This window comes from Vipera ursinii (genome assembly GCF_947247035.1).
Source record: "Vipera ursinii genome assembly, chromosome: 1".
Taxonomy (NCBI): domain Eukaryota; kingdom Metazoa; phylum Chordata; class Lepidosauria; order Squamata; family Viperidae; genus Vipera; species Vipera ursinii.
The window spans coordinates 317,292,625-317,317,142 of NC_139512.1; the positions used below are offsets into that span (position 1 = coordinate 317,292,625).

Consider the following 24,518-nt stretch of genomic DNA (forward strand, 5'->3'; position numbering starts at 1 on the left):
ATGAGTTAATTATTTTTTATTGGAAAACAAATATACAACTTGGAATGGATTTGAGGCAAGTTGTGCCATAAGCGGATTCTTTTTAAAATAAGTGGCTGAACAAAAGTTTTTCAAAGCATAGTAACTATAGAAGAAAAATGTCTTCTGGTACATGACCAGGAGTACAAAAAATAGTGTACGAGTACCTGGATAATACACCCGTTTTGCAATAGTGCAAACTTTTTAAAGTTCCATATTGTTGACTGTCCATAGTCCACAGAGTTAAGACTACATTTCAACAACATGCTAAATTTCCTAAAATAACTAATTTCAACAGGCATAACCTAGATGATCCCTCATTTAACCAACACCATCTAACTTTAGAAGTGTGGAAGGGCTTAAATATCCAGAGTAAGCCACATGCAAACATTTGTTACTTTGATCATTTTCCCAAAATATCAGGATGACAGATAAAGGGGAAAACATGGAGGAATGAGTTTGTTACTATACATGCATCTCTCTTAACAGAAGGGGAAAACCTTTTACAGATAAATTACAAACAGAGAAAAAGGCAAATAAACAATTTGTACAAGAAATTTAACACGTTCTGTGCAGTGTCTTCACTTTGCTGTCATCATTTGTACAAACTCTGTAGAAGAAAAAAGATGGTGTTATTCAAATGTCTGTGGGAAATATTCAAATAAAAAGCAGGCAATCTGCCATATTAGCCAAGAAATTTATGTCAGTCTTAGACTACCATCTTGTTTTCTGTATATTGGTGCAGTGCTTCTCACCATTTATGAATTTCAAGAGTTGGTTGGCTTTAGTAAGCTATTATTTCTAAATAATTATTTTTAATCTTTTTTTCTTTAGAATTTCATTCCTTTATAGTAGTAATTCTTTCTAATACACAAAGAATTTACACAAAATCAGTTGTTCGGACATTCAGCTCTGTCTCTTAAGATACCTAACTAAAATACTTAGCCTTGTTGTGTCCAAAATTTGCTGGTACTCAATGCTTTATCTTTTAAGTGTCACACTAAGATACTTTTTCCACATTCAATTGGTAAGGTTTCTATTTAAGTCATTTAAAAACTACTACACTACAAATGTTTTTATTTAAAGTATTAATATTAAATGACCCTCCTTCATGTTTTTGCTCAATTTTCTATAGATCCATAACCAATTTATCAAAAACTGCTATCCAATGAAAATTTTTGCTTAAGCAGAGACCTAAACACAGCTCAGCCCCTCAATATAAAACCTATTATTAACCTCAAACGTCTTTGTTCAAGGATAACTGTGTGCAGAGGAAGAAACCAATCTCTTTAATGGTGTTTAATAACTGACTGTCAGAATCTTGCTGATATACTGCAAGCCCCATTGGTGTATCTTCTGTCTCATATCAAATAAAAACTAATAATTTTGATCAAATCTAAGTTGTAATGTTATTTCTGGCTAGATAAACAGACACTAACTGTTCTAGTATAGGAATACAGTAACTTTTTATTCAGTGATGGGATTCAAATACCTGAACAACCAGTTCTGTGCGTGGATGCCGCTTCTGGAAGTCTGTTCTGGGCCGGGTTTCTGAGGCCCAGAACGGACTTCCGGAAGTGCCATCCATGCACTTCCGGTGGGCCATTCTGGGCCTTGTGAAAAAAAGGCTAGGGCTTCAGTCAGTTCATCGAAGTCAACAAAAAAATAGCTACCAGTTCTGCCAAACCAGTGCGAACCGGCTGAATCCCACCACTGCTTTTATTATCTCAACTTCTATTATCTTAAGCATTATGGAAGCTACCTTAATTGGAATATAATCACTCTGACATTGTCAGGTGTGAACTGGAAGCTATCTAAAGCTTCACTTCAATATTTACAACAAAACAAAATCTTTTTGAAAGATCGTAAGTAATTAAGAACCACAAAGCCTGCACATAGCACTTTTCTATCTTAGTTCCAGTTAAAACTTTACGTTGACACTTTATAGATATATTTGGCACAAAGTAATACTTTACTCCAACTATTGCTGCTATTAATGCTGTTTCTAAAGAGGAAATAAAATGCCAATCTTATGAGATCACATTAGGGGGCATGAGAATACTGACATCTTTATTTCAGTCAGAATAGAGCTGGAAGAGACCTTGGAGGTTTTCTAATCCAATCCCCTGCTCAAGGAGGAGACCCTATACCAGGGGTCGGCAACCTCGGCTCTTTTATGACTCGTGGACTTCAACTCCCAGAATTCCTGAGCCAGCATAGCTGGCTCAGGAATTCTGGGAGTTGAAGTCCACGAGTCATAAAAGAGCCGAGGTTGCCGACCCCTGCCCTATACCATCTCAGACAAGTTGACTGTCCAGTCTCTTGTTAAAAACCTCCAAGTGATGAAGCACCCACAACTTCTGACAGTAAGCTGTTCCACTGGTTGTCCTCAATGTTAGGAAGTTTCTCCTAATTAGCTAGATGCTAGGAAGACTATTTACCTGATTGGCAACTTATTTATTGCTACTCTGAAATTATGTGTTATGAAAAAAGTTAGTTGGATTCTAACAGTGCTGTTCCTATTTATTACCCCTCCATTTTTAATGCAAGCTCTCAAAAGGAGGAAGTGCACATTGCAAATAGTTTCCCTGGGTTTTTCAGCTTTGACTGCCAAATATATATATATATTAAAAATGCACATTCTCAAGTCAACAAGGAAAAGGTGGAAGAGTCAGGATCAGAAAAAGGAAAGAAGGCGAGGTTGTCAGAATACAAGCTAACTTGAGGGCTAATCCACATGGAGCCCCATTTCCATCTGTCCTGTTTGCCATCGTTCACTCCCTAGAGACTAAAATGGACAATGTGAAATTTGAGTGGGCCCCGAACAAGGAGTATATATCAGAGGTGGTGACCCTTTGAGAGCTGTATGCAACGAAATTTCATTTTGATGTATGCCGAATGGTGTACATTCAAAGTGACAATAAAGTTATCATTAACAAAAAAGAGGGGTTTTTTTTTACTGTTTTTAAAGAAAAGCCATTTTATCACTTTTTTGGCCTTAATTATGCAGGTGTATTAAGGCCAGTGGGTTTGACTGTTTGCTAACAGGTTCAAGACAACTTATGTAAGCAAAAACTATTTATAACTTTTACCTTCATAGTTTACTTGACCATCACCATCAATATCTGCTTCTCTAATCATCTCATCAACTTCTTCATCTGTTAGCTTCTCTCCAAGATTTGTCATCACATGGCGAAGTTCTGCAGCACTAATATAACCGTTACCATCCTGGAAAATATTTGATGGTCACTTTGATTATATTAAATTGTTTTAAGCTCATATTTTAACAATCAGAAATAACTTGCTTCTACTAAAAAGGTTAAAAATTAGGCAGGACAATTAGCATTGCAAAGAACAGTCAAGGAAAGAGATAATTATTGTTCCATGTATTTTGAATTCTTATATATGCACACCTGGGAAAGTTTTGTTTTTATTACAGACCAAACTATTTAACTGACATTATTTGACATTAGTTACATATTTTGATTGGGTTGGCAGGAATGAAAAAGATACATTATTGGTAGCATCAACTCTTCTAAAAAATTTTAGAACAGACTGCCTACAAGTTAGGAAAGCTTGCATTAAAATTCCCTAAAAACTGTACATCATGGCTCACTGGCATAGACAATGAGTATAGAATTTGTTCTTATCAAAGTGGAAATTCCCCTTGGTTTAAGGCATACAGGACTTTGCAAGCTTATTAAAATATTTGAAATACCTTATCAAATACACGGAATGCTTCTCTAATTTCTTCCTCACTGTCTGTGTCCTTCATTTTTCTTGCCATCATTGTCAAAAATTCTGGGAAGTCAATTGTGCCATTACCTGGAAAATAATTTATATATTAATAAAATTCCTTTCGGTTATATTCAGGTATTAATGGTGATTTAATTACTGAATTGTTTTAAATAAAATTTACCATCAGCATCTACTTCATTGATCATGTCCTGTAATTCTGCTTCTGTGGGATTCTGTCCAAGTGACCTCATCACTGTCCCCAATTCTTTTGTTGTTATTGTGCCATCTCCATCTTTGTCAAATAGTGAAAAAGCTTCCTTGAATTCTGTAATACAAAACAGCAAACCATTTATATTTTCCAAACCATTCAACTTATTTTTATTTAAATTTTAATTCAATTGCTCAAAAGCAAACATAAAGGATAAGACAATGAGTAAAATGAATGAAATCCAAGCACATTACATCACAGTAAAACACATACTGCTTTCAATAGGATACTGTGTGCCCAATATTTTCAAAACTTATGTAATTAATTTCCATAACAAAACATTGTGATGAGTTAATTAACTAAGGTTTTTTTTTAATTAGGAAGTAACTAGCCAACCTTGGCTAAACTTGAAAATATAAACAGGATTAACCCTGGTTAGTATGTAAACAGACACAAGCAGTATCAAATTGAAATTAAGTACAACAGCAAAATAATCAAGACATTATTCTGGTACTCTTGCCAAGAATAATGCCTAAAGCCCACAAAACCATCATAAGATGAGCACGATTCTAAAAATTCTTTTGCTTTTTTCATAAAAAAATGCTTCCATGATAGGTTTTTTTCCAACTTTTCTAGAACAAATTTAGTTGCAGCAGAAAAGGGATATAAAACACGCACCAGTTTCAAAGGAAAGTACTTTTCTTTTGGAAACATGAAGTTACTAACATAAATTTATTACTATCGGATGAAAAAAGCTTTCTGTCATCTTATGCTCAGATAGCTACCTCCACAATGGAGATTAGTATATCACTTCTCTTTCTTTTCAAGTTCCCAGATATCATTTATACTCTTATTAACCTCCCATGTTCCCTACATTTGGACCTTCTTGTTTTGGGGCCCTGAAAAAAGATATCCAATGCCAAAATATCATCTGCTGTAGAATCACTTATATGTGACTACACTGTATGTGTGAGCAGGCAGGTGTATAAATTTGTTTAATATTACTTAAATAAATACATAAAATCTTCTAAACCTCACAACACCCACCACAAAAAAATTCAAGCAGTAGTGTTTTCTCAATATCAGCAACTTTTAAGATGTCTGGACAAACTCCTAGAATTCCAGACAGCATGGCTGGCTGGAGAATTTACATTGCTGAAATCCAGAAAATTTAAAAGTTGCCAAGGCTAAAGAACACTGGCTTATTTTAATAAAGTTTCAGCTCGCTTCAAAGAAACTCTCTTCATCATGGAAGATGGAAGCAACAAAATAAAATATTTTGCAATTATTTATGGTCTTTTAGTAATTGAATTCTTGAGTCAATTCAAACTTCAACCATCACTTTCACATGTTTTTTTACCTCCATCCTGACTATCCCTTTTTATTTATAGTTTTAAATTCTGATTTAGGAAATCTCTTGAATAACTTCATTTTTTTCCACTCAAAGTATTGTGATTACTGTTCAAGCATTTTACAAACATTTCTATCTCTCACTAGTTGGACAAACATGTTCTAAGATTAATCCAATTAATACACCTCTTATTGGATCAATTACATTTAAGCCTTATTTAGCTTTAGAACATATTATAATACCTAGACAAAATAAAGTACAGTGAACTATTGTCTGATTGGTTTTAAGTTACTACTAATACCAGTAGAAAGACAATTTGCCTGCCACACTATTGTCAAGAGCAGTGGGCTAATGCCTCCTTAAGTAACACCAGCTGCCTGCAATTAGTGCAGGTTCACATCACACCAGGCTCAAGGTTGACTCAGCCTTCCATCCTTCCGAGGTAGGTAAATTGAGGACCCAGATTGTTGGGGGCAATAAGCTGACTTTGTAAAAATGCCGCTTGGGAGGGGGCGAAAGCCCTAATAAGCAGGCATATACATAGAATGAAGGCTATTGCTAAGCACATTGATTTGTGCTTCTTAGATTGTAAGCCGCCCTGAGTCTTCGGAGAAGGGCGGGATATAAATGGGATTAAAAAAAACAATATATAACCAAAGTTGATTTTTGGGGTTAAATTTATCTATATACAGAATCATAGTTCCTCCTTCTCTGAATGTGAGATTTACTTCATTGATTGTCACTGTTTTACATACTCCCACTATTTTTATATTTCTAAACACTATACAATTTATCATGGAATGGAAGCTTCAACTCTTGATATTTGAAGTAGTACAACTATCTCTCCAGAACATAAAATGTCCCCATTTTGAATAAGAATCACATAAAACTAGTATCACTTATGCAGGGATAGCCTGTTTCAATATTTAAAACTACAGAATGTCCCAACAATATGATTAAAGGAAGGACAAAAGCTGTGGGACAAACTATTTTTTTTAAAAAATGTTTTATTGGTTTTTAACAATTACAATCTTTAGTGCTTAGTAAACATGTTGTCTGTGTTTATAAACTTAACATAATTTCTTCAGTATAGCTCTATTCAATACCGCACAATCCAGTGTTTTTCCCTGATTCTCTTTTCTTCCCCAATTTGTTTTCATTTTCCCCACATTACACAATTACAATTCTTACTACTGTTGGTGCATACAAAGTTAAATATAAACATTATATTGTTCTAATATGATACAAATAACAATAATATCAATTTATAACATCTTTCCTAGCCAATTTTATTGCAATTGTTTGCAATTAAAATCTTGTTAAATCAATATCCTGTTTTTCACGCTCTTATTTAATTTCCCATCAATATTCAAAATCTTTCATCAGTTATGATTTTCTCAAGATTACATTTATATAGCTAAAAATTTTATTCATACCAGCCATCCTCTTATTTTCATATTTCTCACATCAAAAAAGAAAAAAGTGCTATTCTAATTCTAAATCGTATCTTTTATTATAAAAGTCTAATTATATCTAAGGGTTATCTGTTCTTTTAATCATATTCAGATATTTAATCATATTATGCCCCCTCTGGTAGGCCAAATCTTTTGTAACTCTTGCTTTCTTTCTTTGCCAAATAGCTTTTCCACGCCAAGGTAATTAAATTGCCCAAAAACATTCCTTCTATTTTTGTGAAAGTTGCTTGGAATGAGGAAGACAATTTGGGTGGGATATTTTTGAGGGGAAATTCCGCTCACTTATATTCCTTAAGCAATTCATTTTTCTTCTCCCTCAACCTCTTTTCAATTTTTGTCTCCCAAGTTCTGACAAACTATTTTGAATAACAAAGTTCCAGGAAGCCAGTGAAATGTATGAATATGGAAAAAAAACTTTTCATGAACATGAAAAAGTCATTGTTATATTTACTGATTTTGAGATGAAGATTTAGTTAAGAGAAGATTTAAAACTATGATGAGGAAAATATATTGGACCAGACGTTGAACACTGGTGAATCCACTAAGAATAATATACTGTATGATACAAATGGTTATGTACAAAAGCAAGCTGCTATCCAATTTATTCCTTGATAAAAGACAGCTGACTACAGGTAGTCCTCGACTTATAACCGTTTTAGCTGTAACCGTATGAAGTTACAGTGGCACTGACAAAAGTGACTTATGACACTTTTTCACTTACAACCGTTGCAGCATCCCCACAGTCATGTGATTAAAATTTGGGTGCTCGGCAACTGACATGTATTTATGACCATTGCAGTGTCCCAGGACCTTCTGATCACCTTTTCCAACATTCTGACAAGTCAATGGGGAGCCCAGATTCACTTAACAACCAACCATGTTACTAATTTAACAACTCGTGATTCACTTAACAACTGTTGCTAGCAATGGAAATTTTGGCTCAACTGTCGTAAGTTGAGAACTACTGTACATTCCTGTAAAATGAACACAGTGGGAATATGAAATGTGCTCTAGAGGTTGAAAAAGAAACATAAGGTCCTCTAGATATAAACAACCAACAGATGGGAAAGTTTGTTCATGATTTATCTAGTGAATGTAACTCTGTCTGGATAGCACAAAGCCCAAGAAGAGATTCAAAACTTTCAAATAGACTTTCTCTTGAAGAATTCACTAATAAAAGAGGACTGGGTTACTAAGACCTTATACTCTTAATTCTTGCCTTAAAACGTATTAAATTTACCTAACGGTTGCTTCTACAATTATGCCCTGCTGTATAGAACTTGACAAGGTACTGTTTAAACAACAAGAAATAGGGTCAATACATATTGAATGAATGTACATGAAGTACAAAACTGAAAAAAATTAAGTATTCGTATGAAATGAATAAACAACAAATTGCAAAACAAATATATGAAGAGTAAATGTTTTGACAGGAAGGGTTGGTTAGAGATGTGTCCTCTAAAAGGGGGGGAATAAAGATGAAGTAGAAAACAGTCTATCAGTATTGTGAAAGCAAAAATAGAAAGGCAGAAATATAATGATCAGGAATAGAATTAATTAGATCTGTGATTTTTTTTCCTTTTATTACGCCTTTCATTACTTTGGCTTTCTATTGGGCTTTGCATAACGTTACTCTGAAAGGCAATAATACAATATTATAACAAACATGTATGTATGTAGGCAATTTCCCAGAATTGGGCATCAAGGAATACAAACACAAAAACTAGAACTACATTTAGACAGGGGAATATGTCAGAGTAATTTAAGTCTTTAAGTTGAATCAATGATAAATGGTTTCTATAACATCAACATTGTTTAACTCCCCAAAATATCATAGAGCAGGGGTGTCAAACTGCCGGCAGACGGGCCGGACGCATCACACAGAAAGTGCGCCCACCCCATTACCGGCAATGGCAAAACAGTTCCAATATGTCGCGCGACGTCACATGACATCGCAAGTTTGACATGTCTGCCATATAGTCTAGACGTGGATATAACTGCAAAATGTGCCGAATAAATCAGTTTTGGTCTGATATATTACTATAATCTCAAGTTTTAAAGAAAACTTTACATTTACATTAAAAAAAACTATATAGAAAGAACAGGGCTTAATAAAGAAAAAAATAGCTGAAAAAAGATGATTTTCAAGGAAGGAACTGTTAACAACTAATAAAGTACCTTTAAATATATCCTTTAAAAATACTAGAAATAATTTTACATCCCTTCATCAATCTCCCTCTAAAGCAGGGGTATCAAACTGCCGGCCCATGGGCTGGATGCGTCGTGGTGAAACCGCACCCACCCCAATGCCAACAATGGAAAAAAAGTCGTGATACATCGCATGATGTTGCAAGTTCGACACCTCTGCTCTAAAGGATGCATCATTTTAAATTGTTTTAGGATAGATATTCTGACCTCTTAAAAATGCATGTAATCAGGCACGTAAACGTCAAAAGACTATGCCCCAATGTCAACTGCACAAATTCATACCACCTTTTTATATTACATTTGCATATTTTATTGATTAAAAATTCAGGAATTCTATTACAGAATACTAAAAACATTTTTCTCACATTATTTTTTCACAAGAAAACTCCATCTCCTTGTACATGCCTTTCATTAAAGTACATATTTTGACAAATTATCATGCATAATTGACAATATGCACAAGATTGCTTTACCAGCTTAATATTACTTCTCCAACTTACCCTGGCTTTCTTGTGTACATTATTGCTATGTGGTTACTTATTACTGCATGATCCTATAATCCTATGTCTACAGGTAATCCCTGACTTACCATTTTAGTGCCTGTTGAACAAAGTGACTTACAACCGGTTTTCACATTCATGACTAATGCATCATCATTTCCATGGTCATGTGATCAAAATTTGGGTGCTTGGCAAATGGCATGTATTTATGACAGATGCACCGTCCGAGGTGATGTGATTACCATTTGTAACCTTCCCAGCTGGCTTCTAACAAAGTCAATGGGGAAAGCCAGATTCACTTAATTATTACATGAGTCACTTAACAACTGTGGCAAAAGGTTCATAAAATGGGGCCAAACTCACTTAATAAATGCCTTGCCTAGCAATGGAAATTTTGAGCTCTCTTGTGGCTGTAAGTCGAAGATTACCTGTATTCAAGATTGTCACTTCAAATCCTCAAGCAGAAATATGTAACCTAATATCCGAGTTAATAAAAACTATTCCTGTATCATGTTATGTGTGTATAAAAGCTTTCACAAGACTAGCTTTCAAAAGCTTTTAAATCCTAGCAAAATGAAAAGAGCACCATCACACTTGCTTCTATGTGCTGTTGTGCCATCTGAAGCATAGAACTAGAGAGTATGATGAGAATTACAGAATGCAGGCTATTCTGGGATGTTGCATCCTCTTGCCTTGAGATCTGACTGAGAATGCTGGGTATAGATAAAAGATGATATTAGCAGTTACTCCTAAGTTTTTTTTTAATCATCATCATCATCATCATCACAGGCTATTTTCAAATATGTTGGACAGTGCTTCTTTCTTGAGACAAAAAAAAGGCTTTTTGTGGGACTGGAACTTTTACCAGGTAATCTTTAATTATTGGCTAAGAATTAAACAGATGTCAGAATTACACCTTTGTAAGACATACCTACAAAAACTACAGGTTTTTGAAAAGACTAATAGAAAAGTTATATTGCTGCGGGAGAAATTTGATTTTCTAATACTTATTCTGCACACATAGGCAGGATGTCATATGTGAACATAAATCTCAGATACTAATGATCTTTTTATGCCAAATAATCTTCCCTGTTCAAAAAAACATTTACCATAATATAGCCTCCTTAAGGAAGTAGGCACATTTCATCTGGAGAGAGAAATTAGCTTAATAGTTTCACTCAGCATTTTATAAACTTTATTTAATGCACAACTGGGTACAGTTTTTTGATATTTAAATATTATGCACAATTTTAATAAGTCTAGTTTAGGTTTGGACAATCTTGGGGTATTTGTAATGTTTTAAGATTTAAAGAAATGTTAACATGATAATTTACTGATTTTAATGCCTTAACTCTGGGTATGGTCTAGCTCAGGGGTAGATAACCTTGGCTCTTTTATGACTTGTGGACTTCAACTCCCAGAATTCCTGAGTCAGCATGGCTGGTCCACAAGTCAATAAAAGAGCCAAGGTTGCCTACCCCTGGTCCAGCTATCTATCAAATACATTAGACCAGGGGTGTCAAATTGCCGGCCCACGGGCCGGACGCTCGTCAGGAAGCCACGCCCACCCCATTGCTGGCAATGGCGAAAAAGCTCCCATATGTTGCGCGACATCACGAGTTTGATATGTCTGCATTAGACTTTCCATATTGAAGTTAATAAATTTCTGCCAGCCCTAGGTAAATGAGCTCAATCTACTAAATAAAGGTTATAGTAACAGAATCTTGCAAGTCTGAAGGTACAATGTTCCTGCCACCATTTTTAACCTTTTGATCAATTAGGGCAGGTCTAATTTTCTCTCTTTAATGCTAATTCTATTTAAGCTACATTAGAGCACCAGAGTAACTATTTACCTGGATTGCAATAAATTAATGTTATCCCTTTGGTTCATTAAACATTCTAACAGAATATATAACATTCTTTTGAAAGCACACTATTATATTTTATTATTTTAGCAATTCCTTTAAAATGTTAAATTAAGGAACAAATATAAAATGGCTTCTGTTAACTTAAGAAATTTTTCCTTCAAATTTTTCTGAGGTGTAAATATGGAATTACACTAACTGTGATCCAAAAATATATTTCTGGATCAACCTTCTGAGATTTACAAGCAGGAAGTGGATCTTATTTCTGCCTATTCCTCTTCTCTCTAAAGCTGGCATGTCAAACTGCAGACCTGCAGGCCGGATGCGTCATGCCGAAACTGCGCCCATCCCATTGCCGGAAATTGAAAAAAAGTCAAAATACATTGCGACACGTCACATGACGTTGAGTGTTTGACACCCCTGCTCTAAAGTACCCAACATCCACATCAAAATTTGCTTAAGATTTATGGTCACTATAGACAAATGGAATATGAGTCTATAAAAATGGCATTTGCAAATACCATCTTTCTACATAAGGAATATAACCCAAAATATATACATCCAAACACACTTTTATGTACCTCATTTAACTGAAAGTAATGAAGAATGTCAGAAATTCTGGGTAGAGTGCAGGCATATACACTTATAATATAAAAAAATATAATTCATGCAGTTCAAAATGTATGTACGTAGGTAATACAACACTTATTTCAGGTTTAAGCATTTTCTGTAAATTATAGCTATATGGTAGAGTTAAAGACACAGTAATTGAAGTTGCCAGTTATGAATAAAAATTATCCAATTAGACAAAATGTTCACATTCTAGCATTATAGATACTTTTGATGAAATCTATGCAAATTACACCTTAGCACCATAAGTAATATAAATCTGGCATCTCACCTGCAATCTGCTCTTCTGTCAGTTGATCAGCCTAGAATATATAAACATAATGATGTTAATATATTTTGGCAAACTAGTTTTATATTTACCATTCTTACTTTTTTTAGAATATTCACAAGGTTCTACATTCAGGATTATAATTCTGAAAACAAAGCAAACAATCTAAGAGGGAATGAAGATAAAGGAACTTTGAGAATACAGAGCCAGAATGATACTATGAATATACATTTAAATGGAGCTGTGTTTGATCTATACTGTTCCTTGAAAGGAGGGACTAGGCAATAAGCTCTACATCTTTTTCAGCACAATATTGAAAACCAACTGAAAACCACTGAAGAGTACTGTAGTGCTATTTTCTGCTGATTTAGATGCTAAATATGACAAGTAAATGTCTTAGGGACACTTCACCATGACAAAAAGCTGCAGCTTCAAGCCACAAAGACAGCCCAGCACCTTTGATGGAGAAAAGGAAACAAGTTCTATACAGCCAGCAGTCCTCAGATCAACAGTAAGTAGAGCCTTACCAACTACTTTCATTACCTTTCCTATTAAATAGCACCCTTAACTTATAAAGGCAAATTCAATGGATATTAGTCAAACTTCACTTTATTCATATCAGTGGACTCTAAACAGACCCACCTCAGATTTCCAAAAGATTACACAATTTGGCAAAATGCATATGAGCCGTAATAAAGTTATAAGAAATAAGAAAAAATAATTTTTCAGGTAGTCTATATGTGAAATAATAAATTGCTCACTTTCACTCTCTATGGACAAGAAATAAGCAAGCTGGTTAAATAAGGTAACTTTAATTACCAGATAGCACTCTGCTGCATATTAGAAAACTTCAATTGCATGAATAATTTTGCACAAAAAATGTAATTGTGTTTGGAAAACATACTGGACACTTTGCCAAAATATTAATTTGCACCTGAGGAACAGGATGCTAACAATGCTTAAGATACTGTAACTTAGACCAGATTTACCTCATAGAAAATACAGAATATAACATATACAAAACTAATCTCGAGCACATAACAATCCAGGAAATCTGTTGTTATAGATAAAGAACAATGGTTACTCTAAGCATAATGTAATTTCCTATGAAATGCTCTCCACAAGTAAAAAGGTCTGGGACAGTTTCCTGAAGCATGAAACATTAGCCAACGTATATTCAATTTTAGACAATTCCATATTTAACTTTACCTTATATGTAACTTTACCTTAACATTTTTAGAGATGATCAACTTACTTGACAAGTATTGCCTAAACTTTTCAGTATACTAAAATAAAACCCTGCAGCAAATTTGTCAGCTCAAGTTAAAAAAAAATTAAACATTCAGTTTGGAGCTTCTTTGTGAAACTAATGGTTGACAACCAAGTCTGGCTGTTAATTTTTCTCTATGTTCAGTATATTCAAATCCTACGTAAAATGACCCGTAACATTCCTAATATACAAGACATGCATTATGTCTTAATTCACTGCATCATATAGAGACTGAAATGTAGATTCCAAATGTTCTCTAATGGGCAAATCAATGTGGAAAGTTTAAAACATTAAGGCCTGGAAAAGCAAGTAGAAAATGAGTGTTAGGATTCTCAGAATGTTGTCTGTATTGCAGAGATGGAAAACAATCAAGTGGGGCTGGAACATCAATGAAATTGTGTTTTAGTCATATCTACTTGAACTGAAGATCAATCTTATCTTTAAGAACTATAAACTTATCTTTCTTTTTTGCAAACTTCAACTGAAGTTGAATAACTTTAATTTACATGTTCATTCTGTCTTGATAACACAGTACAAAAATATCTCCTAAAAGCCCATATTTTGAGTCTTCCAACAAATAAAAATTTATGGAAACTGAACAGGGTTTTACTTTATTGAAAGACTTTAGAAAAAGATCTTATGCGTTATAGGATGTGTAGAACAAAAGAAAATATAGTCAGAACAAGGAAGGGAAAATGATGCACAGAGAGCAGCAATAATTTTCATGAATTAAAAGCATTGTACCACTATACCGACTCCAACACCTCTACCAACATGTCTTCTAAATAAAGCTGTATTTATCAATCAATATTTATTGTTTATATTATATTTTACCTACAACTTATTTTTATTTTATGTAATCTCAATTATTGTGATTAAGCACTAAATTAATAGTCACATCCTTTTGGATTTAATAGTTAGGTATTCTAGTGACATAAAATAAAAGCAGCTTTTTCAAATCTTGGAGCACTATATATAGCTGACTACACTGGTCATTTTATCCACGCCCTGGTACAGCTCAAGTCAGAGCTGAAATTATGGCAAAGTTGGGCAATTAGATATACTTCTAATGTTTTACAGTACATCTCCCATAAATATGCAATTATTATGCATATTAAGGCTTAAAAACTCCAATATAAATCATTGTTTATTAAGTAAAGTTATACAAAGATTGTGAAAAGGGCTCTTCCTCAAAATGGGTAAAACTATTCTCCAGAAGGCTCAAATACCTTTAAGGGCTTTATCTAATCTCCACATACATGTGCACACACTGCAACTCTGTCAGAAGTACAAGTAGAAACTCTGAACAAGGATGAATGCAGACTCACTTTAAGTTGGGGAAGCCTTTAAAGCAGCTACTCAGAAGCTTCAGAAAGATGGAGCTGCTGCTGCAACCCTTCAAAAAGTTTTCTACAGCCATGTCAGATATCAAACTACCCAGTTTGGCGGGTCGAATCCCGAGTGCCGCGTAACAGAGTGAGCGCCTGTTACTCGTCCCAGCTTCTGCCAACCTAGCAGTTCGAAAGCATGTAAAAATGCAAGTAGAAAAATAGGGACCACTCCGGTGGGAAGGTAACAGCGTTCCGTGCGCCTTTGGCGTCTAGTCATGCCGGCCACATGACCACGGAGACGTCCTCGGACAAGCGCTGGCTCTTTGGCTTTGAAACGGAGATGAGCACCGGCCCCTAGAGTCGGAAACGACTAGCACGCATGTGCGGGGGAACCTTTACCTTTTACCTTATTGAATTAAAGGGAGCAGACAAGAGAAGGATGTTATGCTAGTAAGTAAAACAGCTGGAGAACTCTTTAGTGCTATACAGTATATCACCACCACTATCACCTCACTTAACATAGCTTCAGTAGGGCATCTCCTGAAGGCCCATAAAGTTGCTAAGAAAGAAAAATAAAATCCTGCTGTAATTTAAAATCTGCTGTCCTGCATTTATACAATGGGAAGCTTCCTTTCAAGCAACTACAACTTGTCAATGGTCAATAATTAAAACTTGCTTCCCTTCCCTAAATATTTTCTCATCTACCAGTTCTTGGATTCTAGAAAACTGAAAATTCTACATGCACAGAATTAGAATGTCTCTTCTGACTCTCTTCTCATCCTTTCCATTTTTAAAAAAGGATTATAATCGAGCAATAGGAGGAAGGGATATTAGATATGTTTACTGCCTTGAGTTACACCTAAAAGTAAAGGTGGGATAAAAATAAAGCTTTATTAATTAAAACTAAGCTATCTAAATGCAGTATGTAAGCATAACACAACTGCATTGTATCAAATATCACAGGAATGTAAAAATGTTTAACTGAAAAATATGAATGCTGACAGTGGGGTTCTTCAACAAAGTTGTATAATTGCTATTGTAAGGACTGAGCACATGAAAAAGAATACAAATACTAAAGCTGATGTTAGAAAAATAACCCATTTTCAAGAGCAGCTCTATCAATACATAACAAATAAAAAACTGTTTTAACAGACATTAGAAGTGAATTATTCAGCTATTGCTATTAATTACTCAAATCTGCCTTTTACACCATGTATCTTATTTTTCATTGCGGAATCACTTGTGACCTTCTACAGAGGTCTATGCACTATGGCCTACAAATACATTTACATGACAAATTCTATTCCCAGGTGAAACTGTTGAGATCTTGATGTCTTTCTAGAAAACAAAGCAACAATCTGAAATTTCATCCCAAAAAATTCACAAGGCTGAGAGCAACAGAATTAATTCTATAACAGAAAACACTCAAATATTTCAGCAATTCTAAGGTCAAAAAAGACTAAAGCCTCTTAAATTCAAAGTCCCATGAGGGAAGAACAGAACATGTCTTATAGTTGTCATGGAAGATAAAATAAAGTATTCCTGTAATATAATTTTTATGATTTTAAAAAATCCTTGTATCCATGATAAAATGTGCACATATGATATATATATTATATAATATTAAAATATCTCTTAGTCAATACTTCTATCTTGAATGCATATTGTTTATTCACTCCATTTTAAGAATTCTTCAATATGGATTCTTCAACTGGCCACTTATCCCATATTTAAAATGATTCAATGTGTCATAAATATGGAATCAGTACAGAATGGCTTTAATATTTCTAATATCTAGAAATAAACTCTGCTACAGGTAAGGAAGTTAAGTTCCTACAGGTTAGCATATGTTTTTTAAATCTATGTGATCTGGTATCTGGGATTTTTCCAAACTCCAGAGAAAATATTTATATTCTAAGCATTGCTTTAAAGCAATTTATCAGTTTATGGGGACATTCTGAAGAGCAGTTATCACTGAGATCATGTAGCAAAACTAGAAATCTGTATATAGGTTACTTGCACAAACCCTTCCAAGTTGGTTAGAAAATCATCAGCATTCCTGAGATTCTTCAGTTTCATCATACTCATTATTTCAATGAAAAAAATATGCAGCACATTTACAAAGATTTACATTCAGAGAACAAAAGGTTGTTTTAAATTCATAAATATTTCGAACAATCAAAATGTTCTGCAGAGAAACAGAAAATGAAATGATTGGCCCTGTCTAGCTGCTGAGGATGTAGAAATTAGAATCCCGATACTGATGTTAAGAACATCTAAATTTATCCTGTGCTCTGAGGTTCTATACTTTTTATGGCCACTGAGAAGTTTGTTGTCCTGGATAAACTTTCGTTCAGCTTTAGTATCAAAACAAATAATTTAGTATCATTAATAAAAAAGACGAAAAAATTAGTCATCTAAACAATTTCCTCTCAAGAAAATTCACTCTGAGAGGTGGTCTGAGCACAAAATCCACATTTATTTCAACATCCAGCAGAATCCTAATTTAGCACCAGGACTTTCTTGCTCATTTCCAAGTCTTCAAATTTCTAACATTTCTTTATAAAAATATATTACCCATTCAACCTGTTAAAAATATAGTAAGTATAACCAAATCTTTTTAAAACAGAGGGAATGCTACAATAGCAGCAACACAGCACTAATATTTTAAGAGTATCCCTTAAATTACCTCATTTTTTTTCCTGATAAAAGTGCCTACCGTATATCCAATTCATACAACCTTTTGGTGATTATTTCTCAGCATACTTCTTCATAATATTCCTCAACGTTTCTTAATATGGCTTCACTTAACCTAGAAACCCAGAGCATAACGCATCCTACTCAACTCCCTATTTCCCCCCCCCCAAAAATGTCCGCACACAGAAATGTACAAGAAAACTTTTTTTCAGTATTTATTGAGATTCCGATTTTAGCTTCTTGCAATTCCTGGAGTAGGAAAAATATGTTCTCTCTCTCCACACAAAAAATATTCCAACGTAACTCCACGCTTTAACCCATTAGACTTTATTTTTCCCCCATGGCGCGACTGTACCTTTTTAAGTTAACTCTTTTTACTTTTCAGGGAAAGCATAAACTTTGCACTTCTTTAAAAAAAAATAAAAATAAACGCAAAGCGGTTTAACCTTCAAGTGTGATCTTTGCAAAGCTGATCCCCGCTTACTTGCTGCCCAAATATCTTCCACAAGCACAAACTGCTCCCAATTTCCACCCTGCGCCGCCAAAAACAAAGCGGGGAGCCGCCACATTTCTGAGAACTCCCGCCTCCCACCCGCGACGCCTCAAACGTTGTGCACGAGCAGCGGCGGCAACTCGGTTGCTACGGCAACGGAATTATACCCGGCCCCCCCGACCGCTCCCTACTGCGAACGGTGTTCTCAGGACACCCCCTTCCTTAAACGAATCTATAACAAGGGAAGTTACCACTTCGACAGACCTTCTGGTTCTTCTACCTCCACCCCCACCCCCAGCATGGCGCCAAGAAAAACAGTTGACTGCGTCCGTTTGAATTCTGAAGTCGACGGAGGACGCCGACACGAGCGCGCGAGAAAGTCGGACTTCAGCGCGCTCTTTCTCAACTGGTCTCAAATGTATCTGCTGTCCCACAGGATCGACCCCAACACATATAGCATGCCTCCCGGGTCCCCCCATCGCCCCACTAAAGTTTTAAAAAAGCGAAATGTAAGCAATTCATTCCGCGTTCTGCTACCAACTGCCGCGATCACCCCCGCCCCACAAATCGACCCACTTCCCCCGACCGATCTCGCCCTCCCTGACCATTGCTAACCATTTTGGCTTTTGCCGGGCCTGGCGGCGATTACTGCAGGCTAAAGATCACGACCGGTGCCGCCTCGTTCGGCACAAGAAGACGGGAGTGACGCGCCGTCTACTTCTTCGGCTCCTAAAAACCAAACGCCTCGACGATTCACCTCACACTGAACGAAGCACGCCTGCCGGCAGCGCCTCATAAACCACCTCACTGCTTTCTCAGATCCATCCGCGCCCTCCCTCCTCCCCACCATAGCGAAAATGAAAAGCGCGAATAAAGGAGATCCGGTTCCGCAACTAGCGTATCAACCGTCGCTCCCGTTATGTATCCCGTTCCTTCTCCGGGAATTTCATTTTTCTGCCTCAGACATACGAATTTCCCTAAAGATAATAAAATGGAATGATAAAAGAGTAGCTATACCCTCTTAAAGTAAGATTGTCGAGTAGGGTTTATTTATTTATTAACAAGGAACTTTTTAGCTCGGCGAAAGAAGATGGACGAAGGAAAACGTGTGAGTGAGTGAACAACTAACAGGCTCCTCTGATTGGTGGCTTCGTACCTGCAATGCGTCACTCGGGCATGCACAGTCTGGCTCGGGAGCCGTGCGCCCTCTATTGAGGAGTCCGCGCGGGCGCGGGCGGGGGCGGGTGGGAGTGTTAGTGGTAGGCGATTGAGGCCGCTTTGAGTCTTGGGGAAAACCAGCGCTGGCGCAGTACGCGCACCGCGACTGGAGGGATTCTCGCGGTGAATGGAAAGTTCTCGAGCTGAAGCTTTGGCTGAGGGAAGAGGAGTGAGCCTTTCCGGGAAAAGGGGATATGCCGGATGGAAGATTGTGAGTGGCAATAAAGTCCTGGAGGACGACATGCAAAGCAGACCGTTTACGAGCCTCCGTTTTTTGAGGATCGGGCTGGAGGTGGAGCCGAAATGCGTAGTGCGCCGTATCATCCTGCGCTCGCCAACGTTGCAAAGCCGTGCAACCTGAAACACGCTTTCAGGAGAATCCAGCCCTATAAGCAAAATGGGAGTTACTCAACATGCAGAGCCAGCTGCTACTGCGCCACTCTAGGCGGCTTAACAATGCAACCAACATTCAACGGGCTTCTTTTTAATAAACCAACAACTGTGTCAGCCCAACCACCTAAATGTTGGTTACAGGCATCCCTTGGGTCGAAAATAAACTTCGGAAGAGGCGAATAAATTTCCTGAGGACTTAGGTCGTCGGAACAAATACCGGTCGCCTCAGTTCTTGGGAGGGATCATAAGAGGGTGGAGGGTCCCATTAAAAAACGACCGAATAAGAGATACAAGAAAGACCTTGACGGAGCCACGAGGTTCGATTAATAGAAAGTAAGGGCGCTGCGTTCTCCTGTAACAGCTCTCCTTCAAAGCGGGGGATCAGAAGGGTTTCAGTGGAGACCACATGCTCTTTCCCCTGTCCCTTTCATGTCAAAAGTTTGACTACACGTACCTGCTGTTACTGCAGTATGTAGAAGACGTGTGCGATGTGGGAAATGTGGTGGCTCACGTGCTTTTGTGCAATGCGAAGAGAGCGAGCAAGTTGGATGCAGTAGTAATAAACGGTAGTAAAATATCGCCTAAACTACGGTTTTCTAGTGGAAAACGAGGCTGAAAAGGGGGCAAAGGCTGAGGAGAATCAAGGGGTCGTCCACGGTTTCCTGTAAGAAGGGAAAAACAATAATATGTACAAAAGACTTGAAGAATTTTACACATTCTTTCCCTGGCATATACACACTTGAATATTAGCTTCAGAGGCAGTTTGTAAAGTAGGTGTTGGCCAATCTTTCTTTAAATATGATTGATTAAACGTAGAAATTGTAAGGGAATAATAGAAAAAAAGGACTGAATGTTGCACGGTTGTATGCATCTTTAGTAGTATGTGGACAAGAGTTGACTATTAGTTGTCAGTTAAATCGTTGTCTATTTGGGAATCATGGATGGTAAAAGTTGTTTTTTAAATTATCAGATGTTGCACCCAATAAAGGGTGTATGTGTGTGTGTGTGTGTGTATATATATATATATGTATGTGTGTGTGTGTGTATGTAATACACACACAAAAATAGCTGTGTAATGTATCATACAATCAGTTCTTTGATATTCCATATTTATAGACTTGTAATTTGGTATGTTAAAATGGTGAAGGTAAATAGAAATTTTGAAATCAGGATTAAGTTGCAGATGTTTGAATAGATTTGATTCCCCCATTCCTTCAACACTGTTTTTTGTCAATGCCCTATTAGCATCATGGATTGTTGCCTCTGGAGCCAGTGAAATTTTGGCTGTGTGTTGTAGATAGCACAAAATGGCTGCAGAGGAAGAGCTGCTTCATTCACAAATAAATACTGGGACAGAAATCAAAGCACATTTCCCAGAATGTAAACATGAAGTAATATAATCAAATTTTAAGTATAAAGCTGAGATGGAAATCTGAGGCCTAATCCAGTAAAATGCTCCCAATCTTACTTTTTACCTCTGTTCCACAGAAAGCAAATGAGCCTTATATATAGTGCTGGTCTGAGCTCCTGGTGCCAAATCATACAACATAGCAGAATACCTCTGCCCAGAAGACATATGCATAATATTCTAAGGAACCTACAACCCCAAGAAGAAGGAAAGGAATATATCAGTAGAAAAATAAAATGTCAAGTATGCCAAAATAAACCAGTTAATATAGAGTAACATGCCAAAGTATTCGATCGAAACTATTTTTAATTTTTAGAAAGATTTTGGGACCCTTGGGGAACCCAGAATTATTCTTAGAAATGAAGATGTTTCTGAAATTGTGCACTTCAGCAAATGTAGTAGCCACAGTGACGCTTACTGATGTCATGTTGAAGACCTCATGGTTTCAACAATGTAATTCTTGTGAAGCATTTTAAATATGACAGCATTTGACAATTTAGCTTATTTCTCATGCAATCACACAACATGAATATATTTCTTATGGGAAGATGGGTTTTTAATGTGATGTTCCCAAAATCTACAAAAATATTTTTATTTTTAAAACTAAAAGATGTTTAAAAGTTAGAAGTGGGGATTAAGTTAATCTCTTTCAATTAAAAATTTTATTTCATTGTTAGATAATATTAATTACATTAATATTAATTAGATAATAGATATTAGAAATATTAGGAATTAAAGTTGAAAAGTATTCCAGATAACACCATATATAGATTTCATTAGAAACTCTATTTAAATATATGTTGTTATGATCCAGAGGAACAAGAGTGCTTTTTAAAGGATGAGGGAGATGTAAACATAAAGCAGCTTAGCAAGTTTGCTGAAAAATTCTATATACTATACCATTTACATTTCAAACAGATACACACCTACCCTAGAATGCTATTAAGTTTAGCTACAGAGTTTGTGTAGCAAATATTTAAAAGAACCATAAAATAATGATAGATACAGATTTTCTATTTAAAATTTCTGAACAATCTCCAGGCATTTCAAATCATCATCATTATAGTTGGAAGGGACCTTGGAGGTCTTCCCCTGCTAAAGCAGGAGACACTATACCATCACCCAGGCCCCCCAAAAGACCCCCCCCAAAAAAAAAGACCCAAGCACCTCTCCACCAGTAGTCAGCATCCAGATCAGCATAGATTAACTCCAAGGTTAACATCAGACCAACAATCAAGTAAATAATACCCCAATCAAGAAACTACCAAAGAAGCCAACAGCAAACAGCCCAATCAAAGAACCACAAAGACCACCCCAAACAACACTGACAGGGAAAGCTACCAGAATATAAAGCTGACAACAAACAGCACTCCTTATTAGCACTGAAGATGTTACCTAGTTTAGTAATGAAACGTCTGCAAGAAAACAAGCTCAGAGAGCACCAAGGATCCCTCATACCAACCCTGAGCTCCAAATATTCTCCTTTATTAATAATACTATCCCATTTCAGACAAATGGCTGTCCAATCACTTCTTAAAAACTTACAGGGTTGGAGCATTTGTAACTTCTAGAGGCAAGTCGTTCCACTGATTAATTGTCTTCACTGATAGGAAGTTTCTCCTTGATTAGTTTCCATCCAGTGTTTCTTGTCTTGCCTTCTGGAATCTCTCCCCGCACATCAGCTCGGCCTCTCATTGCTGCCCTGCAGCTCCCTGCAAAGGGACCCGGCGGGGAAAGGGGTCACCCTAGTCCCCAAAGGAAACCCCCCCCAGGCAGATTCAGGGAGGGCGAAACCCCTCCAACTGACAACAGGCCAGCAATTGAATCTTCCAGTTAATTCTAATGAAGCATTCATAAGTGATAAAGGGCTATTCTGCTACCATGAATATAATATATCTCATAATTTATTTTATGTATTAAATCAACCTCTTTATTATTTAATGCATATTTTGAATATTTTAAATGTGATTTGAAGTGCTCCAAGATACAGACAAACCGCAAAAAAGGCAGAACAATTATAAACAAAAATTATAAAAAAATAACATGTTTGTAAGGCTTTAAATATGTCTTTAACTATATTTAAATCTTATGAATTTAAAAGTCCCAAATATTCCAAAGTACCAAAACATCCAGTAAACTTCCATAGTTGAGGTGGGCTTGAATCCAAGCTTCCGCAGTAACTACCTAACACTTTAACCATTATACCACGCTGCTCTAAGTTGCAAAACAAATGTACAAATAACAGTACTGTTACGATGGTCCATCTGGCCTCCTGGAAAGAATTGGTCTATTTTTAAAAAATAATAATAAATCTCTCAGAGAGAGCATTCAGTTCAGCTTACTTTCAACACTCTCTGCTCCTTTTATCTGTTACAAAATTGTTCCCCAAGTAATTTATGTTTGTTTTGAAATATGCTGTTCTCCTTACATATAAATCCTTGCAGAGCAATAAAAGCACTGCGTGGGTCTACGTTTATTGTTAATGCATTTTTGCAGAAATGACATTTCTATTTGCAAAGTATCCACAAATTCTATTGCTGCAGTTATAAGTACCTTATTAGGTGTCAGTCACTTGGCTGGATTTCTGCTATGTGTAAATGCATCCATAATAGGTTGACAACTTCAGTTCTCTTGAAAGAAATTCCTATATCTAAGCAAGAAGCTTTTCATATAAACGTAGCATGATCACCATTAATTGTAAGGAGATGCAAAGAAAAGAGGTTCTGTTACTTTAATACTACCAGATTTAGGATGCAAAACTCTTGACAGCCCCTGGTTGGCAGCAAAAGCATACAGGAAATTTAACTCCTTGAGACCATCTAGATATCTGGATTTTTGCAACCAAGATCTGTGGCCATACATAGAAGCAGCATAGCTTGCCTGACCCTCTTATCTCCTTGAAAAGACACCAGCAACAGTCCCTCTAGTAGTATTGATAAACCTCAGCAACTTTTAAGATGTGTGTACTTCAACTCCCAGAATTTCTGAGACAGTATGCTGGCTGGGGAATTCTGGATGTTGACGTTCACACATCTTAAAATTGCTGAAGATGAGAAACACTGCACTATGGTATTTCCTCAGCCCCAGGAATTGCCAATAAATCATTCCTTCTCCTGGAAGCATAACTTATGCCAGGGGTGTCAAACTCGCAAGATCACATGACATGTCATGACGTATCACAACTTTTTCTCCATTGCCGGCAATGGGGTGGGCGTGGTTTCAGCATGACGCATCCGGCCTGCAGGCCAGCAGTTTGACACCCCTGACCTACGCAATAAGAAAAACAACCTATCCAAGAAACTATAAAAATGATCAAACTAAGAATCCCAAATTAAATACCAACTCAAACCCAACCTGGAAACAGAGAAATAAATGAATATCCCTGCCCTCCTACCAAATCAATAAACAAAGCAAGAATACAAGTGAAAGCTATTGCCAAAATTGGAG

The 24,518-nt window shown here is 36.3% G+C and overlaps 1 protein-coding gene across 2 annotated transcripts; it reads right to left on the reverse strand.

The window, feature by feature from the left end:
- Positions 1–18,859, reverse strand: CALM2 (calmodulin 2). Of its 2 annotated transcripts, none has more exons than XM_083379853.1 (6): positions 18,668–18,859; positions 12,265–12,295; positions 3,938–4,081; positions 3,737–3,843; positions 3,111–3,246; positions 1–628 (listed from the first exon to the last, which is right to left on the reverse strand). In XM_083379853.1, exons 1-6 carry the CDS (start codon positions 18,668–18,670, stop codon positions 600–602), a joined length of 450 nt encoding a protein of 149 aa, XP_083235979.1. In that variant the 5' UTR covers positions 18,671–18,859; the 3' UTR covers positions 1–599. The 2 variants fall into 2 exon arrangements, with proteins under 2 accessions (XP_083235979.1, XP_083235980.1); XM_083379854.1 differs by lacking the exon at positions 18,668–18,859 and adding an exon at positions 14,860–14,962.
- Positions 18,860–24,518: the final 5,659 nt, after the last annotated feature.